Source organism: Scyliorhinus torazame, chromosome 12 (assembly GCF_047496885.1).
Source record: "Scyliorhinus torazame isolate Kashiwa2021f chromosome 12, sScyTor2.1, whole genome shotgun sequence".
Lineage (NCBI taxonomy): Eukaryota > Metazoa > Chordata > Chondrichthyes > Carcharhiniformes > Scyliorhinidae > Scyliorhinus > Scyliorhinus torazame.
This window is the reverse complement of record NC_092718.1, coordinates 54,824,633-54,851,149: the sequence shown is the minus strand read 5'-3', so window position 1 is coordinate 54,851,149 and position 26,517 is coordinate 54,824,633. Positions and strand designations below refer to the sequence as shown.

The 26,517-nt window shown below is 48.6% G+C and overlaps 1 protein-coding gene across 2 annotated transcripts in view; it reads left to right on the top strand.

Moving 5' to 3' along the window:
- The window catches only part of LOC140386407 (hepatoma-derived growth factor-related protein 3-like), a 168,985-nt gene that overhangs the window by 89,942 nt on the left and 52,526 nt on the right, over positions 1-26,517 (top strand). For both annotated transcript variants that reach the window (XM_072468725.1, XM_072468726.1), the window contains exon 2: positions 11,584-11,660. In XM_072468725.1, coding sequence (XP_072324826.1) covers positions 11,584-11,660 — 77 coding nt within the window. The remainder of the gene's footprint in view (positions 1-11,583; positions 11,661-26,517) is intronic.

Below are 26,517 nucleotides of genomic sequence, written 5' to 3'. Positions count from 1 at the left end.
CATAATTCACGGTACAGGTTTAAAAATGATTGTAACTTGCTGGTATAGGTACAATTACAATTGTTGAAACATAACCGACAGGAGGGCTCCAAACTCTCATGATTCACAGAATGCATTTCAGAAAATGATATCACACCTTTTATTTCCTTGCATCTTCATTTAGCTGAATTACTTCTTAATTGCTTTCCCCACATTCTATAGGCGAATAAATAGAATTGTGAACATTGCAATGCAGGCTCTCAGCATGCATGTGCCAAATATCCTTGGGAAAACTATGGTCAGTTTTAAATCAAAGGTGATACAAGAGCAGCACATTGAGATTTTCAACAAGAGAGGAAACAAGAAAACTGTATTTGAATATCGTTGCCCCCAAGTGGTTTTGTAATAGTATTGTGTGATAAACAGAAAATAAGGCAAGATGTATGCAGTTTTAAATAGATCTTTCAACATCCTTCACACTTTTTTACATACGGTGTTCATCCTCTGACAGACGACGCGGTGATATTTGATGGGATGACCGTTTATTGGCACAATGGAAGGAAAAAGTGCAAACTCAGATGGGGAAACAAGCTGGTTACAGGGACAGAAATTCATTTCAAGAGCAGAACTGATAGCGTCAGAAAACAAGAGCTCAAATATCACAGCACCTGACTGAACAACATGGAAGAGCAATTTTCAGCCCAGGCTATTGTTGAGGGGTGGATGTAGAGGAGCCAACACATCTGGCCTTTATAATCATAATCTTTATTGTCACAAGTAGGCTTACATTAACACTGCAATGAAGTTACTGCGAAAAGCCCCGAGTTGCCATATTCCGGCGCCTGTTTGGGTACACAGAGGGAGAATTCAGAATGTCCAATTCACCAAACAACACGTCTTTCGAGACTTAGATCAAGCGAGGGAGGCCTGAACGATCTTCCAGTTCTGCTCTCATTTGTAATGAGCAACCGCAGGCTGAGCAAAGGCTCTCCCAATCCAGGATGGAGGAATCTGGGAAATCCAGCAGATGACGGTGGGTGCCAAGCCCAAAACAAGCTGGAAGAGGAGAAGGGGGCACCATGGGAGGGGCCAACAAGAGGTCAGCAACAGGACGCAGAGGAGGATTGCTGCTCGACAAATATACATAGAAAGATTATCAGTGGTTATAACGACAAATACACAGAGCAGAATTACTGCTCCACAAATATACACAGCAAAATTACCAGCGGTTGTAACAACACATGCAAAAGCATAATGCTCCAGGCGTTGGAAATCTTAAATAAAAATGGCAAATGCTCAGCAGGTCAGGCAGCATGGGTGGAGAGAGAAGCAAAGTTAAGCATTTCAGGCCAATGACCTTTCATCAGAACTGCAACATGTTTGGATGTGACAGGTTTTGAGCAAGTACAGAGCCATGGACAAGGGAGAGGTGAGAAACAAACAAAAGGAAATGACAGGCGAGATTAAATGACAACAAGGGATGATAGCACAAAGCACAACAGGATAGTGAAGGAACAAAAGATGGGCCTCGAGGTGGTGTACATGAGTAGAACGTGTTAACTTAGGAAGGCCTGGTGCCACCGAGAAGCTCCTGCTGCACAAATTGGTGTTGTAAATTGCTAACGGTTCTTGCAACTAGAATTGAGCCACTCTTTGTATATTCAGATAGGCTGCTATCTGTTATTGGCTGGAGTGACTGTTTATTTGCAACTCGCTTGAAAGTTTCACCAGGCAGCTAATGTGGAAGGATTTTCTTTTACATTTTCAACTCCCGAGCGCCTCATTTTCCCAACAGTAAGATCCCATAATTTTAATGATTTTCGCAAGGGTCAGAATGAACATGAAATTTCCTCCTTGCTCCACAAAAATCTTCCCACCCACTGCCAATTCCTCTTACCCTGCCTTCTGCAATTGGCCCTGCCTTTCTTCCCCAGAACCCTTTCAAGCCCTACTTCAGGCTCAGCCTCGCAGAGACCCCTCCTGCTCCCAATTGGAGATATGAATGGAATGAAAGTCACAAGGTTTTTATAAAGGGCGCATTCTCTGCCCTGCTTGAATAACCGTCCAAGCAGTATGACAGTATCTGGAAGAGTGACCATTGTACAGTCCTTGTGGAGACAAAGTCCCATCCTAACACCGAGGATGTTGTCCATCGTATTGAATGGCACTACCACCGTGCTAAATGATAGATTTCAAACAGATCTAGCAACTCAAGACCGGGCAACCACTTTGGGCCATCAGCAGCAGCAGAATTGTACTCAAACATGATCAATAATCTCATGGCCAGTCATATCCCCCGCTCCACCATTACCATTGAGCCAGGAGCTCAACCCTGGTTCAATGAAGAATGTAAGAGGGTGTGCTAGTAGCAACACCACACATACCTAAAAATGAGGTGTCAAAAGAACAAGAACAAAGAAATGTACAGCACAGGAACAGGCCCTTCGGCCCTCCATGCCTGTGCCGACCATGCTGCCCGACTAAACTACAATCTTCTACACTTCCTGGGTCCGTATCCCTCTATTCCCAACCTATTCATGTATTTGTCAAGATGCCCCTTAAATGTCACTATCGTCCCTGCTTCCACCACCTCCTCCGGTAGCGAGTTCCAGGCACCCACTACCCTCTGCGTACAAAACTTGCCTCGTACATCTACTCTAAACCTTGCCCCTCTCACCTTAAACCTATGCCCCCTAGTAATTGACCCCTCTACCCTGGGGGAAAGCCTCTGACTATCCACTCTGTCTATGCCCCTCATGATTTTGTATACCTCTATCAGGTCTCCCCTCAACCTCCTTCGTTCCAGTGAGAACAAACCGAGTTTATTCAACCGCTCCTCATAGCTAATGCCCTCCATACCAGGCAACATTCTGGTAAATCTCTTCTGCACCCTCTCTAAAGCCTCCACATCCTTCTGGTAGTGTGGCGACCAGAATTGAACACTATACTCCAAGTGTGGCCTAACTAAGGTTCTATACAGCTGCAACATGACTTGCCAATTCTTATACTCAATGCCCCGGCCAATGAAGGCAAGCATGCCGTATGCCTTCTTGACTACCTTCTCCACCTGTGTTGCCCCTTTCAATGACCTGTGGACCTGTACTCCTAGATCTCTTTGACTTTCAATACTCTTGAGGGTTCTACCATTCACTGTATATTCCCTACCTGCATTAGACCTTCCAAAATGCATTACCTCACATTTGTCCAGATTAAACTCCATCTGCCATCTCTCCGCCCAAGTCTCCAAACAATCTAAATCCTGCTGTATCCTCTGACAGTCCTCATCGCTATCCGCAATTCCACCAACCTTTGTGTCGTCTGCAAACTTACTAATCAGACCAATTACATTTTCCTCCAAATCATTTATATATACTACAAAGAGCAAAGGTCCCAGCACTGATCCCTGTGGAACACCACTGGTCACAGCCCTCCAATTAGAAAAGCATCCTTCCATTGCTACTCTCTGCCTTCTATGACCTAGCCAGTTCTGTATCCACCTTGCCAGCTCACCCCTGATCCCGTGTGACTTCACCTTTTGTACTAGTCTACCATGAGGGACCTTGTCAAAGGCCTTACTGAAGTCCATATAGAGAACATCCACTGCTCTACCTGCATCAATCATCTTAGTAACCTCCTCGAAAAACTCTATCAAGTTAGTGAGACACGACCTCCCCTTCACAAAACCATGCTGCCTCTCACTAATACGTCCATTTGCTTCCAAATGGGAGTAGATCCTGTCTCGAAGAATTCTCTCCAGTAATTTCCCTACCACTGAAGTAAGGCTCACCGGCCTGTAGTTCCCTGGATTATCCTTGCTACACTTCTTAAACAGAGGAACAACATTGGCTATTCTCCAGTCCTCCGGGACATCCCCTGAAGACAGTGAGGCTCCAAAGATTTCTGTCAAGGCCTCAGCAATTTCCTCTCCAGCCTCCTTCAGTATTCTGAGGTAGATCCCATCAGGCCCTGGGAACTTATTTACCTTAATATTTTTTAAGACACCCAACACCTCGTCTTTTTGGATCTCAATGTGACCCAGGCTATCTACACACCCTTCTCCAGACTCAACATCTACCAATTTCTTCTCTTTGGTGAATACTGATGCAAAGTATTCATGATGTCAACCTGGTGAAGCTACAAAACTGGTCTACATGCGTGCCAAACAGCATAAGCAGCAAGTGATAGACAGAGCTAAGCGATTCCGCAACCAACGGATCAGATCTAAGCTCTGCAGTCCTGCCACATCTAGCCTTGAATAATGGTGGACAATTAAACAACTCGCTGGAGGATGAGGCTCCACAAATGTCCCCATCTTCAATGATGTGGGAGCCCAACAGATCTGTACAAAAGATAAGGGTGAAGCAATTGCTACAATCTTCAGCCAGAAGAGCCAAGTGGATGGCCCAATTCGGTGTCCTCTAGAGGTCACCAGCATCACAGATGCTAGTCTTCAGCCAATCTGATTCACTACACCTGATGTCAAGAAATGGCTGAAGGCACTGGATACTGGAAAGGTTATGGGTGCTGATTATATTCCAGCAATACCCCTGAAGCCTTGTGCTCCAGAACGTGCTGCACCCTCAGCCAAGCTGTTCCAGTACAGCTACAACACTGGCATCTACCCAGAAATGTAGAAAACGCCCAGGTATGTCCTCTACACAAAAAGCAGAACAAATCCAACCCAACGAATTACCGCCCCATCAGTCTACCCTCAATCATCAGTAAAGTGATACAAAGGGTCATCAACCATGCTATCAGGGGGCACTTGCTTAGCAATAATGTGCTCACAGATGCTCAGTTTGGTTCCACCAAGGTACTCAGCTCCTGATCTCATTACAGCCTTCATTCACACATAGGCAAAAGAACTGAGCTTCAGAGGTGAGGTGAGGGGGGCGGCCCAGACATCAAGGCAGCATTTGATCGACTGTGACATCAAGGACCCCTCGCAAAACAGGAGTGAATGAAAATCAGGGAAAGCTCCGTTGGTTGGAGTCATACCTGGCACAAAGGAAGATGGTTGTGGTTGTTGGACGTCAGTCCTCTCAGCTCGAAAACATCACTGCAGGAGTTCCTTAGGGTTGTGTCCTAGGTCCAACTATCTTCAGCTGCTTCATCAATGACCTCCCTTACAACATAAGGTCAGAAGTGGGGATGTTCGCTGATAATTGCACAATATCCAGCATCATTCATAACCCTCAGATACTGGAGCAGTCTTATCTAACTGTGACAAAACCTGGACAATATCCAGGCTTGGACAAACAAGTGGCAAGTAACATTCACGTGACACATGTGCCAGGCAATGACCATTTCTAACAAGAGACAACCTAACCATCACTCCTTGATATTCAATGACATTACCATAGCTGAAACCCCCATTATCAAAATTCTGGGGGTTACCATTGACCAGAAACTGGACTGGACTATCATATAAATACTGTGGCTACAACAGCAGGTCAGAGGCTAGGAATCCTGTGGGGAGTAACTCAACTCCTGACTCCCCAAAGCCTGTCCACAATCTACAAGGCAGGAATCAGGACTGTGATGGAGTACTCTCCACTTGCTTGGATGAGTGCAGCTCCAACAACACTCAAGAAGCTTAACACCATCCAGACCAAAGCAGCTTGCTTGATTGGCACTCCATCCACAAACATTTACGCCCTCCACCACTGATGCACTGTGGCAGCCGTGTGTACCATCTACAAGTTGCACTGCAGGAACTTACCAAGACGCCTTAGAAAACATATTTCAAACCCACAACCAAGACCATCTAGAAGGACGAGGGCAGAGATACATGGTAATACCACCCCCTGGCAGTTCCCTCCCAAGCCACTCACCATCCTGACTTGAAAACATATTGCCATTCCTTCATTGTCGTTGGTTCAAAATCCCAGTAACAGCACTGTGAATGTATCCCATCACATGGACTGCAGAAGTTCAAGAAGATAGCTCACCACCATCTTCTCAAGGGCAATATTAATAAGTTTACGGGTGACACAACAATTGGTGGAGTTGCGGATAATGAAGAGGATTGTCAGAGAATACAGCAGGATATGGATTGGTTGGAGACTTGGGTGGAGAAATGGCAGATGGAGTTTAATCCTGACAAATGTGAGGTAATGCATTTTAGAAGGTCTAATTTTAGGTCTTTAATTTTAGAAGCTAATACAGGTGGGAATTATACAGTAAATGGCAGAACCCTTAGGGTATTGACGGGCAGAAAGATCTGGCCGTACAGGTTCACTGAAAATGGCAACGCAGGTAGATAAGGTAGTCGGGAAGGCATACGGCATGCTTCCTTCATTGGTCGGGGCATTGCTTATAAAAATTGGCAAGTCATGTGGCAGCTGTATAGAACCTTAGTTAGGCCACATTTGGAATATTGCATATAATTCTGATCGGCACACTACCAGAAGTATGTGGGTGCTTTGAAGACGGTACAGAAAAGGCTTACCATGATGTTGCCTGGCCTGGAGGGTATTAGCTGTGAGGAGAGATTGGATAAACTCTGATTGTTTTCAGTGGAACGATGGAGGTTGAGGGACAACCTGATAGAGGTTTAAACTTGAGTGGCATGGAAAGAGTGGATAGTCAGATGCTTTTTCACAGGGTGGACAAGTAAATTACTCGGGGACATAGTTTTAAGATGCAAGGGGAAATGTTTAGAGGTGATGTGCGAGGCACGTTTTTTACACAGGGTGTGAGTTCCTGGAACCCGCTGCTGGGGCAGGTGGTGGAAGAAAATACAAAGCAATGCTTAAGAGCCATCTTGACAAATACATGCTTGGATGGGAAAAGAGTGATATGGACCGCAGATGTGCATAAGGTTTTAGTTTAGACAGGCATTATGATCGGCGCAGGCATGGAGGACTGAAGGACCTGTTCCTGTGTTGTACTGGTTTTTGTTCTTTAACCAGTGACACCCACATCCCTTGAATAAATAACAAAACGCAGTGAAAACACAGAGATTGACCTATTTCCTCACTCTTCCTGATTGACTTTGTTGCCATTTGGGGGGAAAAAAAGCTGGAAAATAAACATCTCATACAAAGGTGGTATGCAGGACACCGTACCAAAGTAGTTGTGCATGAGGTTGTACCCGGCTAGTCCTGAAACTCTTGGGAGAATCACGGGAGAGCCCCGGTGCAGAATTTGCGCTGGGCACAAATCAGTTTTCCAATCTCCAAGCATGCTCCAGTTCGTGTGATCAGGATCACGTCCACAGAGAGCGAGAGTCTGATCACAACTCACTTGCATTCATTTTAATCTCATTAGCGAGATTAAAGTTGAATGTAGCGGTCTCCAGGTAATCACCCTCCTGCCGTGCCTACCCCCCCAGGCCAGCGGGAAGTCATCCAGGCGCGAATCAGTATAGCTCCCTAAAAGTAAGGACCAGACGCCAGGGACACCAACGGGGTGAGTACCCTCGCTACACATACCTCCAGGGTGGTGAGAGGGGTCCTTCAGGGGAAATGGGCTAAAAGCTTTGAACTGCATTGTTTATATTTAATTTTACAGTCCATTGCCTTTTATAAACTTCCTGATTGACAGGTCCAGGTTATTTCAAAGGAGGCATTAGCTTTTTTTGTTTTTATAGCTCTTCATGGTCCATTAACTCGGAGGTGCTTCCTCTCTTGAGCAGATGTTGTTTCTAACTGCAGTTTTTTTAAAGAGGCTGTTTCTTTGTTCTGAAGTGCTTCTTAGAGAGAGCAGGTGCTCTGTCTGATTTTTTTTTGTTCTGCTGGGGTTTCCTCTGTTCTGAGGTCCTTCCTAGTTCCCACTGCCGGGGTACCAGGTGGCTCTGCCAGGTTGGCACTGCCAAGGGGTAGGCCCTGAAGAGGGAGGGGCCTGAAGAGGGCTCACTGCAGGGGGGACTTTGGCGAACCAATAGCGGGGTGTCACTCAATTGGGAGCCTTGCCAGCGATTTGGGGGGACTTGTCAGTGATCGGGAGGGGGGCACAGTAGTGTTATTCTAAGATTGAGGTGCCCTTTACAAAGATACCCCAATCTCTGAGGATCTGACACTGCCAGCTTCTTTGGGTCCCCATGAATCACCCTGACTCCAATTTTCAAGTGTGGATGGACTGATCCACTCGGCGGGAATCACACCTTGTTTCCTGCCGGAGACCACATTTGGAAATTTTTTCCGAAAAATGCAACCAGTGTCTCTGGGTTGAAAGATGTAGATGATGTTTGAAGCTATATTCTGATAATTAGAAAAATTATAACTTTGTCATTTAACCAATCATTTTTCGCCAATTAAATCTCCTATCACTGCATAACAGTGTTTCCAAAGCTGTATCGATATATAACCCAGGATCATCCTGAATCTTAATTCAATTAGCCCCTAAAATAAAGCATTTCATTGTTCATAATAAACAAGATGAATAAACAATGAAATTGCAGTAAAAGATTAATCTTTAAAACATTGTAACACCCATATTAAACAATTGTTTCATATTGTAACATGAACGTTGGAATGTTATCTAGACTATCAGACTAACTTGGATGTCATGGATTTGATGACTTAAATTGTAAGAATGGCCTCCGATGGAATCACCTACATTTAGTTTTAATTGATCATCTGTTGTAACTGGCGACACTTTCACAATTGCTGTTTTTGGATTTTCTGCCTGTAAAACAGCAACGTTGAGATTGCAAGTGAGTCTCCTTGCATATGAAATAGATTCACTGAATTAATTTGAGTCAGTAATAAATAATGCATTTATGAGCTGGGCTCCACTGGTTTGATACCCATTTCACCTAATAGAATAATAAAATCTCAATATATTTTCTTTCACGCTACGATTCTTGCCGGTTTCTCAAGATCATGGGAGCATGGGGAACCATGCGAACTTTAATTCCACATCAATATTTGGAGAACTTGCAGATTGCAATCTCGTGAGATGTTGCGATATTAATTGGGCGGGGTCACTTTTTAGCAAACCTGCATGTTCGAGTGAGGCAGTTAGCCATATTCTAATGTGCAAATTCCCAAGGTATCTTAGGCTTTGGTATTCAACCTCTTCGCCTCAGTGACTTTGGGTGAGTGCTGTTCAGCACTGGTCCCCCCACAAATAGGGACCAGATGGAGTGGCACTCATAGGGGTCTCCAAGAGGATCACAGGCCCCTCGTTGCATGCCCCTTTGGCAGGGGGATGCCCTGGCACTGCTGGTGCCACCTGGGCACCAAGACAGTGCCAGCCTGGCACCAAGGCAGTGCCACCTGGGTGACAGCCTGGCACTGTCAAGGTGCCCAGGTCACAGCACTGGCCAGAAGGGCGCTGCCAAGGTGCCAAGCTACCATTTTTTGTGCATGTGCGCAATCGGGCCACGGTTGCCTGGCATGGGTGGTTTTTTTTGGGGGGGGGAAATGCGGGGGGAGGAAGGGACCCTCTTATCCTGTGTTCTGGCTGGGGGGAGGTCGGGATCGTTTTGGGGTCCTTGGTGATTGGGCCGCCACGATCTCTCGCTACGATGGAAAGTACTGGCGAGTGGAACTTAGCTTCCCACTGTATAAAATGGGGCTTTGTACAGCCTTGGCTGCGTGTACCTCGTTCAGGCCCTTTATTCGATGCAAGTCGCATTAAATAGCCACGTGTTTCTTGGCTCTGCGAGCACCAGGAAACACGTGGCTAAATGCACTCATTAGGGGACTTTTTTGGGCCGTGGGGAATTTCTCACCGGTTTAGCCCACACTTCGAATTTTCTTCAGCACTGGAGAGCTGAATTCAGAGATCAGACAGCCACCCATGGGCAACGACACACCCCACGCACATGGGCATTATCCCACACTCTGCTAAGGTGTCCCTGGGGGCCTCCCATCTTCAGGCACCCCCCCCCCCCCCAAAGCTCCTTTACAGCACTCTCCAACCTCCCAGAAGCCCTTACTTATCTGCCCTGCCCAACTCCAGGACCCGTGGCACTGCCACGGTACCTACGTTCCAGGGAGAGGGCCGGGGCGACCCTGCACTGTCCCTCACCACTCAGGGGTATCCAATGGCCTGGGAGACCCCCCCCCCCCACACACCCCGGTGCTGTTTCATCTGGTCCACGTTCTTGTGGACCACAATGATTGGCATCCAAGTAGATTGAGGGCGGTGCTAGATCCCGGGTAGGTAGGTCTTCAGTAGGTTTAAGAGCTACTTTTATGAGTGCCGTATTGTCCCGCCTATTTTAGGCGGAGTTCCGATTCCGACGCCTCGCTGAGCATGGGGAGATCCGCGTGGTGCGAAGGCTGCAGGGAAGCCCGCGGGAGGCCTCTGCCGGGATTTACCGGCCGCGTTGTGCTCTCGCTTGAACGCAACATGGCCACTAGACGTGCTCCTCATGTTGTTTCTCAATCCTAATCCACTCCTCATCAGCGAGGCATTTGTGAAAGCCTGGTGCCTATATTTATGGGGAGGCAGGAATTAAGTGATGGTAGTGAGGGATATCTGAGTGGTGAGGGACGGAGTGGTGAGGGAGTGGACGGGGGGAGGCTCTGGGAGCCTGTGGGCCGAATTCACACAAATGTTAGTCGTGTAAAATCGCTTATTGTCACAAGTAGGCTTCAAAATGAAGTTACTGTGAAAAGCCCCTAGTTGCCACATTCGGGCGCCTGTTTGGGGTGGCTAGTACGGGAATTGAACCGTGGTGCTGGCCTGCCTTGGTCTGCTTTAAAAGCCAGCGATTTGGCCCAGTGTGTGCAGGTCCTGCTGTGAAATGTCCAGTGCTCAGGGGACCCAGTGGCTGAAGGGAGGTTAAAAAGTCCATATTTAACCCCTTCACCACAGTTCCTCACATTATTAAAACAAATCTGATGAGGTTGGCTGGTTGACGGAGGGAACGGCCTTTGCCAGTGAGCTGCAATTTGAGAGCGAAGAGTGGAGAGGTGAGATTATGGATCACAGGGGTGGTTGAGGATGGTGGTGCGCGTTGCTTTTTTGATTGAGGGAAGGAGAACAGGTTGGCTAGAGGAGCCCTGTGGAAGCAGTCGTGTCACTCTTCACCCACGAGCAACGCTGTAAATGTGCTTATCCCTGGGCCTGTTTGTTATGCCTCCCTCAGCTGCTGGCATTTCCCCATCCCTGGGAAATCCACACCACATTCCTGGAAAACCGAGACCACAGAGCTTAACCATGAAAGTGATCAAATTTGAAGCACACAGCCTCATTAGCATACTTAAAGGACACGCATGTGCCTCAAGGGTAGATAGGTCACTCACCTCCACTAAAACTGAAAGTCAGTAGGTTCTGGACCTTTGAAATTTTAAATCTGTCTCTTGTGAAGAAGGGTTAAAATTCCACCATGTATGAAGAAAGTATAATTACAGCAGTTTTCCTGAAGAAAGATTAAAGCAATACTGACAAAAATCAGTTGCAGTGATTGGATGTCCCTGAACACATCTCAGCAATGATAAAAATGTATTTGGGTCACAGTTAGGAAATTCTAAAAGTTCCAATTTTAACTCAGTGAAGGGCGCAAAGCCCGGGAGATTTTTAAACTTTTCCCGACTCGGATAGGGAGTAAAGTATTCCTGTTCGTTTCTCTTTGGTACTCATGAACATGTGCAAGTTTCTTTTGATGGCGATAATCATGCTAAGCCCTCTTCTCTTGTTCAACAGATCGACGAGCTCCCAGAGGGAGCTGTGAAGCCACCAGCAAATAAATATCCTATTTTCTTCTTTGGGACTCATGAGACGTAAGTACATTTAACAGAAAAAAAGGACGACAGTGATCAATGTTGTGCATTTTGTGACATGACAGAGACTCAGTGTTACAAAAGTGGATCTAGGCTGTTAGTTGTCCAAATAGATCTGAAGAAGGCCTTTTGCAAGAAATTCTAGCCAAGTATATCAGGCTTGCAAACCCCAAAACAAATAATGTACAGTTAGAGGATTCAGATTTTGAGTTAACTAGTGTTTCTCGAGTGATAAATATTGATGATTTGTGGAGAGTGCAGATATATTTATATTGAATAAGAATTGTTCAGGTTCTTTCAATAAATCTTTCAGGAATTTCAATGTTTATAATCATAAGGGGAAATTCCACAAGTCCTCACTGTTGGCACGAGCCTTGCATGCAAGGAGAGTATGTTGGGAGGTTGGTCACCTATCCACTCCTGATTTGGTGGTGTGTTACAGTTCACTTGGGTAGACCAAGTTGTTGTGGCAACATGCACTTTTACTTGTAGGTTTTTTTTAAAACGCATTTTATTCAAACTTGTATCAAAGTGGGTTACAGCAAATAAACACCCCGGGAAACATTCTTCCCAACAATCAACTATACAGTTTGTACAGATTTTTCTCCTTTTTCACCCCCCCCCCCCTCCCCATCAACCCCCCACCCCACCCCCCTGCGATGAACAGCTCGTCAAACACAGTCACAAACATCCCCCACCTTCTCTCAAACTCCCCTGCTGAGCCCCTTAACTCATACTTTATCTTCTCTAACCGCAGGAAGTCATACAGGTCACCCAACCAAGCTGCTACCCCCGGTGGCGATGCCGACCCCCACTCCAGCAAAATTTGTGCAATCAGAGAGGCAAAGGCCAAGACATCGGCCTTCCTCCTCTCCATGAGCTCCGGCTTCTTTGAAACCCCAAATATCGCCACCAAAGGGTCCGGGTCCATCCCTCCTCCACTATCCTGGTTAAGACCGCGAACACTCCCGCCCAGAATCTTCCCAATTTTTCACAACCCCAAAACATGTGCACATGATTCGCTGGCCCCCGCCCACACCTCTCGCACTCATCTGCTACCCCCTGAAAGAATCCACTCATTCTCGTCCGAGTCATATGCACCCTGTGCACCACCTTAAACTGTCTCAGGCTCATCCTTGCACAAGAGGAGGTTCCATTTATCCTTCGCAGTGCCTCACTCCATACTCCCCAATTGATCTCTATTCCCAACTCTGCTTCTCATTTCTCCTTGATCTTTGATGTGTTGGGTGCTCTGGATTCGTGGAACACATACAGGCCACCAACACTTAAAATAGTACAACACTATTTTATTAAGCTAGAAACTGTTGAACATACTTTCACTGTGGGTTAACATGATGTTAGATTAAACTAAAGACCTATGCCTGTCCTAACCAGTCTATGCACTCAGCACATGATGAAGATCTGTGCTGTACGCTGTAAGTTCTATCCTTCTGAGAGGCTGAATCCCGAATGAGCGGGAACTCTGATGCCCTCTGTCTTTATAGTGAGTGTGCTCTAACTGGTGATTGGCTGCGGTGTTGTGTGTATTGATTGGTCTTGCTGTGTGTGCATCAGTGTGTGTGTCTGCACCATGATATACTGGTGTATATTATGACAATCTTTACCACCCACTCGTCTCCCTGCTCCCCCAGCCACTTATATATATCCCCAATTCTCCCCTCCCCTTCCACATCCGGAAGCAGCAGTCGCTCCAGCAGGGTGTATCCCAGCAATCTAAGGAACCCCTTCCAGACCTTTTGTGCAAAGTCCCTAACCTGTAGATACCATCCCCCCCCCCGGCTCAAACCCATGTATCTCGCACAGCAGCGTTAACACCGACATCCCTTCCACCCTAAAATGCCTCCTCAGCTGATTCCATATCTTCTCCGTGGACTGCACCACCGGGCTCCCTGAATACCTACTCTGAGCCATTAGCAATGCTGCTGTCACCATAGCCCTCAAACTAGACCCCTTACAAGAGTCCTCCTCCATCCTAACCCACTCTACCCCTTCTCCATCCCACCACCGCCGCACCTTGTCCACATTCGCCGCCCAATGATAATGAAGCAAGTTTGGCAACGCCAATCCCCCCCTGCTGCCTCTGCCTCTGTAGGGTCCTCCCCACTCTCGGCACCTTCCCCGCCTATACAAAGTCAGAGATGATTGTGTCCATTTTCCGAAAAAAGGTCTTTGGTATAAAGATCGCGAGAGCCTGAAAGATAAACAAGAACCTCGGCAGAATATTCATTTTCACCACATGGACCCTCCCCGCCAACGTTAAGTGCAGTGTATCCCACCTCTTAAGATCCTCCCTGGCCTCCTCCACCAGCTTCGTTAAGTTCCACTTATGGAGCCCCGTCCATTCCCTCACTACGTGAATCCCCAAGTACCTAAACCTATCCCTCGCTACAGTAAATGGCATCCCACCTAAATTAGCCCGCTGTGCCAGCTTATTCACCGGGAATACCTTTCTTTTCCTTGCATTCAGCTTGTATCCCAAGAACCCTCCAAACTATCACAGTAGGCCCATAATCCTTCCCATACTCTCCAACGGATCCGAAACAAACAGCAAGAGGTCATCGGCATAGAGCGACACCCGATGCTCCCTCTGTTCTTTCATTATTCCCTGCCACTCTGCCAACCCCCTGAGAGCCGCCGCCAATGGCTCTATGGCCAGCGCAAACAGCAGCGGCGACAGCGGGCACCCCTGCCTCGTACCCCTGTGTAAGTCAAAGCTTTGTGAGCTCATATCATTCATCCTCACCCTCAGTGGCTCTTGGCGCCACTTACAGCAACCACACCCATACCACAAATCTCGGCCCAAACCCAAACCTTCCCAAAACTTCAAACAAGTACCGCCACTCCACCCAATCAAATGCTTTCTCCACGTCCAAGGATACCACCACCTCCGGTACCAGAACTCTTGACGGATTCATCACCACATTCAACAGCCGTCTTGTATTACTCGTGAGCTGCCTGCCCTTCACGAAGCCTGTTTGATCTTCTGCAACCACCCCTGGGACACAATTCTCCATCCTCCCCACCTACAACTTAGCCAATACTTTCACATCCATGTTCAATAGTGATATGGGTCCATACGGCCCACATTCCACCAGATCCCTCCCTTTTTGGGGGGATTAGTGTGATTACTGCCTGCTTCATCGTCTCCGGCAACTCCCCCTTCTCCAGTGCTTCATTAAACGCCCCCAACAGATGTGGTGCCAGGTCCGACGCAAATTCCTTATAAAATTCTGCCGGGTACCCATCTGGCCCAGGGGCCTTGCCCATCTTCATACCCCTGGTACTATCCAGCGCCTCCCTCAGCCCCAGGGGCTCCTCCAACGCTTGCCTCTTTGCTTCCTCCTCCACATGGGGAAATTCCAGCTCGTCCAGAAACCACCCCATGTCCCCCTGGGTCTGCCTCATAAAGTCCATGGTAATACATTTATCTTCCCTGGCTCTGACACCACATCCCCAGCCCCAGTCCGGACCTTCAATATTTCCCTGGATGCAGCCTGCCTCTGCAGCTGGTGCACCAGCAGGCGACTCGCCTTCTCCCCATACCTCGTATTGCACCCCTCTTGCCCTACGCAGTTGTCCTAACGCCCTCTCCGTTGTCAGCCTGTCAAATTGCCCCTGCAACTTTTTCCTCCTCGCCAATCACCATAGCCCTCCTCGCCAATCCCTCCACAGTGGGCACCCTCGAGTATTCCCCTCCACTATCTCGCTCACTAGACGGTCATGTTCCGCCCTCCTTTCCTTATTCGCACGAACCGTAAATGCCATAATTTCTCCCATGACCTCTGCCTTTGGTGCTTCCCAAAAAATGCCCGCCGCCACCTCCCCATTCTGATTGAACGCCACATAATCCCTAATCACCAACCGCACCTTATCACAAAAACCTCCATCCGCCAACAACCCCGAGTCAAACCTCCACCCCGGCCTCTGCTATCACCCCGTACTGAACTGAATATCCAGCCAGTGTGGTGCATGGTCCGAGATAACTATCCCCGCATACACTGCCCCTTCCACCCCAACCAAAATCTCCCGACTCACTACAAAGTAATCAATCCTCGAATACACTTTATAGACGTGTGAAAAGAAAGAATACTCCCTTCCCCCTGGGTTCTGAAAGTGCCATGGATCCACCATACCCATCCTCTCCATAAACCCCCCCCAGCTCCCTTGCCATTCGTACCCTACCCATCGACCTGGGGCTCGATCTATCCACCCTCGGCGCCAAGACACAGTTAAAATCTCCTCCCATGGTTAACTGGTACGTGGCCAATTCCGGGATTGCTGCCAGCAACCCCCTCATAAAACCCACATCGTCCCAATTTGGGGCATACACATTTACCAACACTACCGGTGCCCCTTCCAAAACCCCACTCACAATCACATATCTCCCACCTGGATCCCTCACCTCCTTCGCACTCACGAATCCCATTTTTTTGCTCATTAAAATCGCCACACCCCTCGATTTCAAATCAAGCCCCGAGTGAAAAAACCTGCCCCACCCACCCCTTCCTTAACCTAACCTGGTCCTTCACACGGAGGTGTGTCTCCTGCAAAAGGACAACCCCCGCTTTCAAGCTCCTGAGGTGCGCGAACACCCGCGACCTTTTAACCGGCCCATTCAGTCCCCGGACATTCCACGTTACCAACCTTACCGGAGGCTTGCGCCTCCAATCCCCTCTACCATCTGTCATCTTCCCCACTTAACTCCTGCCCTTTAATTCCACTCTGTACTTAGCCCATCCCAGATGGCCCCTTTCTTCGCCCTTGACCATGTCATCTCTCACCCCCTGCCGCGTTGCAGAAATGCCCCCCCCCTGCTTTTCCCCTTCCCCTTACTGCCCCCCCCACTTCCCCTTTTCCCCCTCCCCCTGGTCACCCCTCTTGGCCTTCTCCCCCACCACCTCACTTCCGTTCACCAGCATAACCTGCTAGCGTGGCTGCCCCTTCCCAAAGGTGCATCTTAAGGACCTCCCCCTCCCTCTCACCCCCCTCCCACACCTCAGCTCAAAGAAGAAGGCTTTCTGCTGGCCTTACCCTCCCCCACCCAAACAAGGACTTCTCCTGAACTCCAGGTAGCCTTCTCCAAAAGCAAACAAACAGATGTTAAACACAAACAGGAGGGGGGATGGGAACATCCATCACCACATAAATTTTTCACCCCTACAACATCTTACAATCTCAACATTGAACAGACCCCCCCCCCCACACAAAAAGAGGCGAAAATACCCCAATCCCTACACCCACTTCAAACATGCTCCCGACCATTACATAGTGCCAGCACCCCGGTTCCCAAGCATTGTCCACTCAGTTCTCCCCCAGTTTATGCTCCTTAATGAAGTCTTCGGCCGCTTCTGGGGTCTCAAAATAATACTCCCAGCCTCCGAACGTCACCCAGAATTTCGGCGGGTAGAGCACCCCAAACCTGATCTGCCGCCGGTACAGCACCGCCTTGGCCTTGTTGAAACCTGCCCGCCGTTTTGCCAATTCGGCTCCGATGTCCTGATAAATCCAGACGTTATTTCCCTCCCAGTCGCAGCTACGCTTCTCCCTGGCCCACCGTAGAATTTTCTCTTTCTGCACAAATTTATGGAGTCACACGATCACCGCCCGCAGCGGCTCCCAAGCTCTAGGCCTTTGCCTCAGAGATCTATGCGCTCAGTCCACTTTAGGTGCCTTATCTAGCACCCCTTCTGCCAGCATCCTCGAGACATACCTCGTGGCACTCACACCTTCCACTCCTTCAGGCAGGTCCACTATTCGCAGGTTCCGGCTTCTCGAGGTATTCTTCTGCTCCTCCACCTTTGCCCTCAGCATTTTACAAAGGTCTCCTAGGAGCCCCACCTCCGCCTCCAGAGCCACCACATGATCGCTGTGGTCCGAGATCACTCCTTCAATCTCCCGAATCTGTGACCCCTGCACCTCCAAACACCTCTCCATCCGCTCCAAAGTACTCTTCAGGAGTGCCACAGCTTCTGCAATGCCCTTTTGCATGATCCTCCTGCATTTCTTTCCCCTGTTTATGGAATTCCTTCTTGATAAAAGTCATCAGTTCCTGTATCTGGGGCCTTACAGCTTGCCCCTCCCCAGCCTGCATGCTGGAAGAGACTGTCTGTAAAGCACAAGACTGTATCAACTTTCCAGCCAAACCTCTCACTGTTTTCTGCCGGGTCCGGTGCTCAGAAGACATACCATTCCAGGGGTAAACTACTCCTCTAACATTCACCTATGCCTTTTCATCAACATTCCACCTGGATCTGGGTAAAAAGGGCCCTTTTCTGTGACTTTGAACAGGAACAGCCCTTTATGTGACCAATCACTCCATGGTCACAAGCGGAAGTCACTTTTACTTGTAGGTTGTAGTCTGGAGCTGTGAACAGTCATGGTAGAGGCTGCAATGTCTTTTGTTATTATTTATTACTGCTGCTTTAAAATAATCTTGCGTTCACCAGTAAAATCTCTGCAAACTTTTTTATTGGAAAGGTCTGAAGGTTACTTCCAATTAGAGTTGGGGAGCAGAATCAGAGAATACCACAATGCAGAAGAGGTGCTTCAGCCCATCGAGTTTGCACTGACACATGAAAGGTCCTGACCTGCCCACCTAATCCCACTTGCCAGCACTTGGCCCATAATCTTGAATGTTATGGCGTGCCAAGTATGCATCCAGGTACCTTTTAATGAATATGAGGCATCCCACCTCTATCACCCTTCCAGGCAGTACATTCCAGAGAGTCACCACTCTCTGGGTAAAAAGGTTTTTCTCAAATCCCCCCAAACACCCCTCACTTTGAACGTGTTACCCCTCGTAACTGACCCTTCAACAAAGGGGAACAGCTGTTCCCTATCCACCATGTCCATGCCCCTCATAGTCTTTTACACCTTAATCAGGTCACTCCTCAGTCTTCTCTGCTCCAGACAAAACAACCCAAGCCTATCCAACCTCTCTTTATAACTTAAATAAATGTTCCATCCCAGGCAACGTTCTGATGAATCTTCTCTGCACCCCCGCCAGTGCAATTACATCTTTCTTATAATGTAGCGACCAGAATTGCACACAGTATTCCAGCTGTGGCCTCACCAAAGTTCCTGCAGCGCCATCATGACCTCCCTGCTTTTGTAGTCAGTGCCCCGATTGGTAAAAGCGAGTGTCCCTATGCCTTTTTCACCACATTATTAACCTGCCCTTCTGCCTTCAGAGATCTATGGACAAACACGCCAAGGACCCTTTATTCTTCAGAACTTCCCAGTGTTAGTCCTTTCATAATGTACTTCCTTGTCACATTACTCCTTCCAAAGTGTATCACCTCACACTTTCAGGATTAAATTCCATTTGCCGCTTAGCCGCCCATTTGACCATCCCGTCTATATCTTTCTGTAACCCAAGACACTCAACGCAAGACACTCCCCCATCCAATCTTTGTACCACCTGCAAATTTACTGATCCTACCCCACACATAGTCATCTCTGTTATTTATATAAATGACAAACAATAGGGGGCCCAGCACGGATACCTGTGGTACATCACTGGTCACTGGTTTCCAGATATTAAAGCAGCCATCTATCTCCACCCTCTGTCTCCTACTGGTAGAATAAACCAGTGTTTCATACAGCTTTTTCATTTACTTGCTGAAATTCTGTCTAGTCCTCAAAGCGTTAAACCTGTCTGCTTGAAACTGTTGACAATCTCTTGCCAGATTGTCTGTCGAATTCGGAACAGCTGGTAATGAAAAGTCAGCAGCAAAAACTGGTCCTTTTCCTGCTAATGCAGAGTGTTAGGGGCTCATGCTTATACCGCAAAGCCATTAATATTTTTGCAATCAAGCACAAGGCAAACTGATTAGTGACTAAGAAAAGAAAATTGGCTTCAGAAATCACCTTCTTGATAGAGACCATGGACTAACCCTCAAGTCTAACCTTGAACTACTCAAAGATATAACTTTGCACTATCAATGCAAAAAACTAAGAACATCTGGCAAAAGTTCTTTTGCCCACAGTTTTAAGGAGATAGTAGCTGTTTAAAATAAATGGATTAAAGTCTCCCTCAATAGGGGAAATAACTCCTAGGTTGAAACTGTGCCTAGCATATACCGTACAGCATATTTTGTTCTATAAAGATGCGCTTCACTTTTTATTTCAATTATTAATTCATATGTTGCTTAAAAAAAATCTATACTAGGCTTGCCGACATGCCTCTTCTGGTAAATGCACTGCCAAATGAACCAACTCATACATGTCGGTCACAGCTTGGATATCCGGCCTGATGCATTTATCTGTTGGGGGCAGAAGTAGGGGTGCTGTAATTGTTCACGGCACCAACAGGCTAGGTAGGTGCAGAATGGACCAGGGTTCTCACTCTTGTTCACTCTCCTTGACTGCAGCAAGTATGTGAGGGCAGTCAATAATGCCCCTCATGGCCCAAGAGCCTGCCAATCACTGGCTGGGCTGGCGTATGGAAAAGCAACTTTTCAGGGTGAAGAGGTTGTTGGAACCTGTGCTGTTGTACCCCTGGACATATCAGTGTCTTCAAGAGAGAAGGAGGAAGACATATGGAGAAAACAGCAAAATCCTTACATGAGTTAGATGCAGGTTCCTCCACAGCGCTCCTGAGAACTAGCGATGCGAAGAACTGCAGTGTTCAAAAAGTAAACTGATTGCACCTTGGAGACATTTTATTTAAAATAATAATTTTTTCTAAATCTAAATGCTTGAACGAAAAATCATGTCATGAAAATTGCAATTAAAATTTTAATACTAAAAATGGAAATTAAAACCTCAGACAGATAAAGGATAGAAGTCGCTGTTGGCAATATTAATGAACAACTGTGCATGCTCTTCTGTGACATACTCCTGTCGCTATGTTACCAGAAAGGTCAGCCCATCCATATTAACTCATTTAATGCCTGTAAAACTAGTAGTGTTATACATCCCAACTACAGTGTCACCTGTCATAATATACACCAGTATATCATGGTGCAGACACACACTGATGGACACACAGTGGGACCAATCAACATACACAACACCGCAGCCAATCACCAGTGAGAGCACACGCACTATAAAGACAGGGGACATCAGAGTTCCCACTCTTTCGAGTAGCAGCTAGCTAGGAGCACAGAGCTCACAGCCTGCAACACAGACATTCACCATGTGCTGAGTGCATCAACTGGTTAGGACAAGGCAAAGGTCTTTAGTTAAAGCTGGTATTGTATTTTACCCACAGTTCAAGTATGTTTAAATAGTTAACCTTTCAATAAAATAGCGTTGATGACCTGTATGTGATCCAGAACACCCAACACATCATGGTACCAGGAGTGGGGTTGCATACTAGCACTTCTTAGACCTACCTGCAAGTGATCTGCCTTCCGCCAGCATTCTGTCATTCTGCAACATGGACAACATCAGCCCGCAGGGTAAGGACGAACCCTTCCAATCCTTTTTAACGCACCTCCGCATCCTTGCGCAATCTTGCAGCTACGGGCCCACCGCTAACTCCATGATACGCGACCAGATCGTTTTCGGAGTTCAGTCGTACCCACTACGTCAGCAGCTCCTCAAAGTTAAGCAACTCACCCTAGCGACCGCCATCGAGACCTGTGTCCTACATGAAAGGTCCCCACGAGGCAGAACGGGTCCAAGTGATTGAACACCTCCAGGGCCTCAACCTGGCTGAGGGTGGCCATTTCGCGCGCTTTTCACGGACTCCCGCGCTTGTACGCACCAAACAAGCGGACGGCGACATGGAGGAACATAATGCGCAGGCGCGCACCACGCAGGACGCACCGCGCATGTGTGGTGGCGCAGCGAACGTGCTGACGTCACGATGTGCGGCAACTGTGGCTCCGCCCATTAAAGCGGCAATGCCCCGCAAAATCTCGACAATGCCTAAGATGTGGAAGACTTGGCCACTATGCTGCCTGCTGTCGAGCAGCTCAGCCTTCCAATTCATATTGCTTCAGCCAGCCTCGCAGGAATGTTCGGGCAATTCAACCCACGGTCACCGAGTCCGATTCCGACCTCCCACACGGCAGTACACCGAGGACCCGAAGGCGCCTTTTTGAGTCGGTGTCGTAACGAAAAACAGGTTGTCCCCGAAGCAAAGACACCAGCCGCTGTCGGTATACAGCATCGATCCAGACGATGAGTGATGTGCCACCCTGACGGTCAACCGGTCCCAAATACGATTCCGCCTGGACACTGGTGCCTCCGCCAATCTCATGGCATGGTCTGCTTTCCAAAGCCTTCGTGTCAAACCAACCATTCTCCCATCGGCCTGCCAGCTATTTGACTACAATGGCAACATCATTCCAGCTACCGGTTCATGCCAACTCGAAGTGACGCACAAGTCTCGAAAAGCCATCCTTCCTTTCGAGATCGTGGGCTCCTCGAAGGACTCTCTGCTTGGCGCACAGGCGTGCAAATTGCTAAACCTCATTCAAAGAGTTCACTCTCTCCTGATGACATGTCTGCCTTCCAGGATGCTGACTTCAGGGCGCAACTCAACGCCATCGTCGACCAGCACCGCGACGTCTTCGAAGGCATGGGCACGCTCCCATATACTTACAAGATCATACTCAAACAGAACGCCGCACCTGTGGTGCATGCACCTCGCAGAGTCCCAGCGCCCCTCAAGGACCGCCTCAAGCAGCAGCTGCAGGACCTCCAAGACCAAGGAGTAATCTCCAGAGTTATGGAACCAACCGACTAGGTCAGTTCCATGGTGTGCGTAAAGAAGCCTTCCGGCGAGCTCAGAATCTGCATTGATCCAAAGGATCTGAATCGCAACATAATGAGGGAGCATTACCCAATCCCCAAGCGCGAAGAGATCGCATGATGCGAGATGGCTCGTGCCAAGCTCTTCACCACACCTGACGCCTCGAAAGGATTCTGGTGAATTCAACTAGACAGAGCCAGCAGGAAACTGTGTACCTTTAACACCCCTTTTGGCAGATATTGTTACAACAGGATGCCGTTTGGGATCATAGCGGCGTCAGAAGTATTCCACAGGATCATGGAACAAATGATGGAAGGTATTGAAGGTGTTCGCCTCTATGTTGACGACATAATCATTTGGTCCACCACCCCGCAGGAACATAGCAGTCGCCTCCAGCGCGTGTTCAAACCCATACGGGAGCAGGGCCTACGCCTCAACAGAGCCAAATGCTCCTTCAGCCAGATGGAACTCAAGTCCCTAGGGGACGACTTCTCCCAGTTGGGTGTGCGGCCAGATGCGGACAGGGTGGCTGCCATCACAGCCATGAAAAAGCCAGAGGACAAGAAGGCGGTCCTCCGATTTCTGGGCATGGTCAACTTCCTAGGGAAGTTCATCCCTAACCTCGCCTCTCATACCACAGCTCTCAGGAACCTGGTCAGGAAGCCAACAGACTTCCAATGGCTTCCTGCCCACGAGAGCGAATGGACAGAACTTAAAACCAAACTTACCACGGCCCCGGTATTGGCCTTTTTTGATCCAGCGTAAGAGACAAATATTTTGACCGATGCCAGCCAATCTGGCATTGGGGCAGTGCTCCTGCAACGCGATGAGGCCTCATCATGGGCCCCCATTGCATATGCGTCACGCACCATGACCCCCACGGAACAGCGCTACGCGCAGATAGAAAAGGAGTGCCTGGGCCTGTTGGCCGGTGTCGTCAAATTTCATGATTATGTGTACGGCCTTCCTCAATTCACCGTCGAGACCGACCATTGCCCACTGGTCAATATAATACAAAAAGACTTGAACGACATGACGCCTCGCCTCCAGCGCATTCTGCTCAAACTCCGGCGATACGACTTCCAGCTCGTATACACCCCGGGCAAAGACCTGATCATAGCCGACGCTCTGTCCAGGGCAGTCAACACCCCGTGTGACCCAGCGGGATTCGTCTGCCAGGTTGATGCCCATGTGGCCTTTGTGGCCGCTAATCTACCGGCCACGGATGAACGCTTCGTCCAAATTCGCCGCGAAACTGCGGCTGACCCCTGCTACAGCGTGTCATGCGCCACCTAACAGACGGGTGGCTCAAGGGCCAATGCCCGCCGTTCTACAACATCAGAGATGATCTGGCGGTAGTCGATGGTGTCCTCCTGAAGCTGGACCGCATTGTTATCCCGCATAGCATGCGCCAGCTCATCTTGGAACAGCTACACGAGGGCCATATGGCGTGGAGAAGTGTCGCCGACTGGCCCGAGAGGCAATGTGCTGGCCCGGCATCAATGACGACATCGCCAACACAGTGCTCAACTGCCCCACCTGTCAGCGGTTCCAGCCGCCCCACCCACGTGAGACCCTACAGCCCCATGAGTTGGTCACGTCCCCTTGGTCCAAGGTCAGCATCGACCTGTTCCACGCGCTGGGCAGGGACTATGTTCTGATTGTAGACTATTTTTCAAACTACCCGGAGGTGGTACGTTTGCACGACATCACATCGTCTGCAGTCATCCGTGCCTGTAAGGACACCTTTGCTCGTCACGGCATCCCACTCACTGTGATGTCGGACAATGGCCCCTGCTTCGCAAGCCAAGAATGGTCCAACTTTGCCAGGAGGTACAACTTTGTGCATGTGACATCCAGTCCCCTGTATCCCCAATCCAATGGCAAAGTGGAAAAGGCCATCCACATAGTCAAACTGCTCCTCTGCAAGGCTGCCGATGCGGGATCCGACTTCTGCCTCGCCCTGCTGGCCTATCGCTCGGCCCCACTGTCCAATGGCCTGTCGCCAGCCCAGCTGCTCATGGGTCGCACCCTGAGGATGACGGTGCCGTCCATTCATGTCCCAGACCTCGACCACGTTCCGGTCCTTCAACGAATGCAACTGTCTCGTGCACAGCACAAGGCGGCTCGTGACTCCCGTGCAGCTGACCTCCCTGCTCTGGCTCCAGATGACAATGTCCGCATCCATCTTCCGGATGGTGGCTGGTCTGCAACTGCTGTGGTTCTTCAGCAGGTGGCTCCCCGCTCGTTCCTGGTTCGTCTACCGGATGGTTCCATTCTGCGCTGTAATCGGCGTGCCCTTCGTCTTGTTCCGCGCTCGCTACCTGATCCTCCGCTAGTGCCACGCCCTCCTGTTGTCCCTGACCTGGACTATGCAGAGATTCCGGTTACTCTGCATCCTCCTCACTCTGACGCAGTCCAGCCCGCTCCTCAGCTGGTGGCTCCCGACCCACCCTTGAGGCGGTCAACAAGGATTCGTCGCCCACCTCAGAGACTTAATTTGTGAACTTTGCACTAATGGACTCTCTGGTCTGTTCTGTTCTTCCGTTTAATCGTTCAAGTGGTTTGTATATAGTGTTCATCTCGTTATTTGTGTGACACACTTTTTTTCTGCATCAGGCACCTTCCCATGTAAATAGCTTAGTTTTATGTACATAGTCCTAGTCCTGTAAATATTTCGCACACACGTAGTCAGGAACATTCACCACACACTATTTGTTGTCATGCAGGCACATTTTTTTATATAAAAGGGGGGATGTCATAATATACACCAGTATATCATGGTGCAGACACACACTGATGGACACACAGTGGGACCAATCAACATACACAACACCACAGCCAATCACCAGTGAGAGCTCACGCACTATAAAGACAGGGGACAGGAGAGTTCCCGCTCATTCAAGTAACAGCTAGATAGGAGCACAGAGCTCACAGCCTGCAAAACAGACATTCACCATGTGCTGAGTGCATCAACTGGTTAGGACAAGGCAAAGGTATTTAGTTAAAGCTGGTATCGTATTTTACCCACAGTTCAAGTATGTTTAAATAGTTAACATTTCAATAAAATAGTGTTGCACTACTTCAAGTGTTGGTGACCTGTATGTGATCCAGAACACCCAACACATCATCACCCTTGATGTTTCATTTGATGCAAAGTCTATTTAGTTCTGCAGGAGATAATTTAATGCAATTTTGAGGACTGGTAATATTGTAATAAGCTCCATAAGTCACTCATGCCCCATTCCTCCTCACCAGCCCCAGCTGAAGCATTTGTCCATGCCTTTTACGCCCTCCCGATTCTCCGATTTCAATACCCTGTGGACCTTGACTCCCTGCTGTAGAATTGCCTTACCCAAAGCCCCCCCTCCTCTTTTAAAACCAATCTCTTCACCCTATTTTAATACCTCATTTTCTGGTTTGCTGATGATATTTTCCTTGCACCACTGAAGCATCTGGAGGCTTTTTTTCTCTCTCTGTAAAACTCAATGCATTCAAGGAGCAGCACAGTTCAGCTCGATACATTGGGCAACACAGTAGCACAAGTGGATAGCACTGTGGCTTCACAGCGCCAGGGTCCCAGGTTCGATTCCCCGCTGAGTCACTGTCTGTGCAGAGTCTGCACGTTCTCCCAGTGTCTGCGTGGGTTTCCTCCGGGTGCTCCGGTTTCCTCCCACAGTCTAAAGACATGCAGGTTGGGGGAATGGCCATGGTAAATTGCCCTTAGTGACCAAAAAGGTTAGGAGGGGTTATTGGGCTATGGGGATAGGGTGGAAGTGAGAGCTTAAGTGGGTTGGTGCAGACTCGATGGGCCGAATGGCCTCCTTCTGTACTGTATGTTCTATGTTCGAAAACTCAGCTGCCCATGTCCACTCCTGCACTAGTTTGCACTCTTTCATCAGCCTCGTTCTCATTGTCTGTTAATCCCAAATTTAAAATTCTCATCCTCATGTTTCATGGCCTTGCCTTTCCTTCTCTCTCTCGCATAGGCTCGTCATGCACGACCTCCCGACTCTCCACCTGCTCTTGGGTCTCTTCTGCATCTTCCCTCCTTCACCCAACATTGGCGGTCATGCCTTCAGCTGCCTTGATTCCCTGCCCTTGATTTGTCTCCCTGATGTCCTCTCTCCT